The sequence below is a fragment of the Nesoenas mayeri genome (genome assembly GCF_963082525.1).
Source record: "Nesoenas mayeri genome assembly, chromosome: 7".
Taxonomy (NCBI): Eukaryota; Metazoa; Chordata; class Aves; order Columbiformes; family Columbidae; genus Nesoenas; species Nesoenas mayeri.
The window spans coordinates 20,739,555-20,741,957 of NC_137551.1; the positions used below are offsets into that span (position 1 = coordinate 20,739,555).

A 2,403-nucleotide genomic window follows, 5' to 3' on the forward strand; every position below is an offset into this window, starting at 1 on the left:
TCTACTGAAGCTATAATTAAGAAAATGTGTGTTTGTACACATCCACTACCCATCAAATATCCACAGGTGAGACCTAGGGTTTAGGTACACATACATCTTTGGTAGCAGTTGCATTAAAAATTCAATGGTAGGTTGTGTTTCCTTATTTGTAAATGCAAAAGGATAACAAAGGACAGCACAGTTTAAAATTAGTAAGAGACAGCAGTTTTTCCAGTGTGTGCACAAAGTAGAGTGGAAAATGTTCCTACTTTCTTTCTTTTTTTTTTTTTTTTTTTTTTTTTTTTTTCTGAATTCCAGTGGTAGATTTCTGCATTTCTGCTCATTTTTCCTATTTTTCAAGTCTCTTGTAGAGCTCCAGTGGCTGCCCTGGCCAGCTATCCTGTTCTGAGATTGTAATGCATTAGACCACTTCTGTATAACAGGACAGGGAACTTCCTCTTTAAAGCCACATATGACTAAGCAAGGAGGATTTCTGATGGGCGGAGTTTTCCCCTGAGCAAGATAAAGGCTTGCGGGATTTACAGACCTCTCAGACTGCCATCAGCATGAACTGCAGCTTGCCAGACAGCGTGCTGCTCAGCTGTGAGATGCATGGACAGCGGGACAGGTTGTTCCTGCAGCCTCTATGGGACTTTGTCACAGCAAAGGAGCCATTGATCAAGTCACCGTTTTTTCCAGTGCTGTTTTCTTTTACAGCGTACATGGCGTTCTGTCTTCCATATATTGCGCTGGATTTTTTAAGCACTAGACTGCCAAACTTGAGCAAATACAAAATCCAGCCGCAGAACTATCCAACTCTTGGAATGATGGTACCTTGCATTATTCAAAGTGCATATCACCATGTCGTTTTGATCTTCCCAGTGACATTTCTCCACTGGTACTGGCGACCAATGAATCTACCAGTGATAGCTCCAGAGCTGCCTGAGGTCCTGCTGGAAGTAGGTGTTTGCCTGTTTCTGTTTGATTTTGAGTACTTCCTATGGCATTTGCTTCATCACAAGGTGCCTTGGCTCTACAAGACCTTCCACAAGGTCCATCACAAGCATGTGTCAACATTTGCTCTTACTACACAGTATTCCAGTGTATGGGAATTGCTCTCACTGGGTTTTTTTGCTGCTATCAACCCAGTGCTCCTCGGATGCCATCCTTTGACAGAAATGATTTTCTTCCTTGTAAACATTTGGTTGTCAGTGGAGGACCATTCAGGATACGACCTTCCGTGGTCAACTCACCGACTTGTGCCTTTTGGTTTGTATGGAGGAGCACCACATCATGATCTCCACCATCTGAAATTCAAATCGAACTATGCTCCTTATTTCACCCACTGGGACAAAGTCTTTGGGACATTCACAGAGACACATTCTAATTAGAGATATTTACCTGTGGATAAACTCTTAATTTTTTATAGACTAAACTGGGACATTAATTTTGCAAAGACATGGTGAAGATTGTATATTTGAAGCTGCCTATAAAAGCAATAGCTATTTATAACAAATCCTCTTAATATATGTGTATTTTTATGTATACTTGGAACTGCCTTTGTTAAATGACTGCAAATGGGAGGGTAAATATCTGTTGCTTAAATTTGTTTGAGTCAAAGGTGTAAGGGAAGCATTAAGAGACATCCTCTCTTCTTTCCTTCTTTCCAGCTTTTATAAAGCATGTATTGTATTACTGTATGATGTTTTATACATACACCAGAACAATTATCCTACTGTTGTAGGATGATTTATGATGTAAACAGAAAAGATACACACCATGGGTTTTGTGGAGTTTAATCTGCCAGAGCATATTATTGCTCAGTGGTGTTGTAAAATGTTGCTGCCAAACAAAGCTAGTTGGCTAACTGTGCAATAATAATTCTGATATTTATATTTTAAACCTTGATGTACTGTCTGCTTTTAATAGAAAATAAACATGGCCATTCTTTTAAAATTATATTCTGTTTCATTTTATTCATTCTTCTGTTTATATTAGGAACAGGTGTGATTCCTTTTGCATCAGTGCAGTTTGAGTTTCAGACTTTTCTTATTAAAATATTGTTATGTTATTTCAGAAGTGAACCACTTACTTTTTCTCCAGAATCATGTGTTATTTTTAAATAGTTTTGCATTTTGTAGAAACAGAATATTGAAGAATGCAGTTTAAAGAGCCACAATGAAATGTTATTATTACATTTGTGAGAAGCTTGAATAATTTTCACTGAATTTATGGTGTGAGAGCAGAACATTAAGCAGCCCCACAATAAAAGGGAGTGTTGGTCCTTCACAACCACTTCAATTAGTTATTACTTGCATGCAAAGACCTGGCAAGGAATATTTCAAGCAGATTTCAGAGGAACAGAATGAAAGCTTTCAGGACCCTAAACCATAGAACAAAATGCCTACATGTTGCTAGAAGAAG

General features: G+C 38.2%; 1 protein-coding gene across 1 annotated transcript; it reads left to right on the plus strand.

Moving 5' to 3' along the window:
• Positions 1-1,370, plus strand: CH25H (cholesterol 25-hydroxylase; the record flags this gene model as incomplete). Its single annotated transcript, XM_080347539.1, has 1 exon — positions 1-1,370. The coding sequence occupies exon 1, from the start codon at positions 546-548 to the stop codon at positions 1,368-1,370; it is 825 nt and encodes a 274-aa protein (XP_080203665.1). The 5' UTR covers positions 1-545.
• Between the last annotated feature and the right edge of the window lie 1,033 nt (positions 1,371-2,403).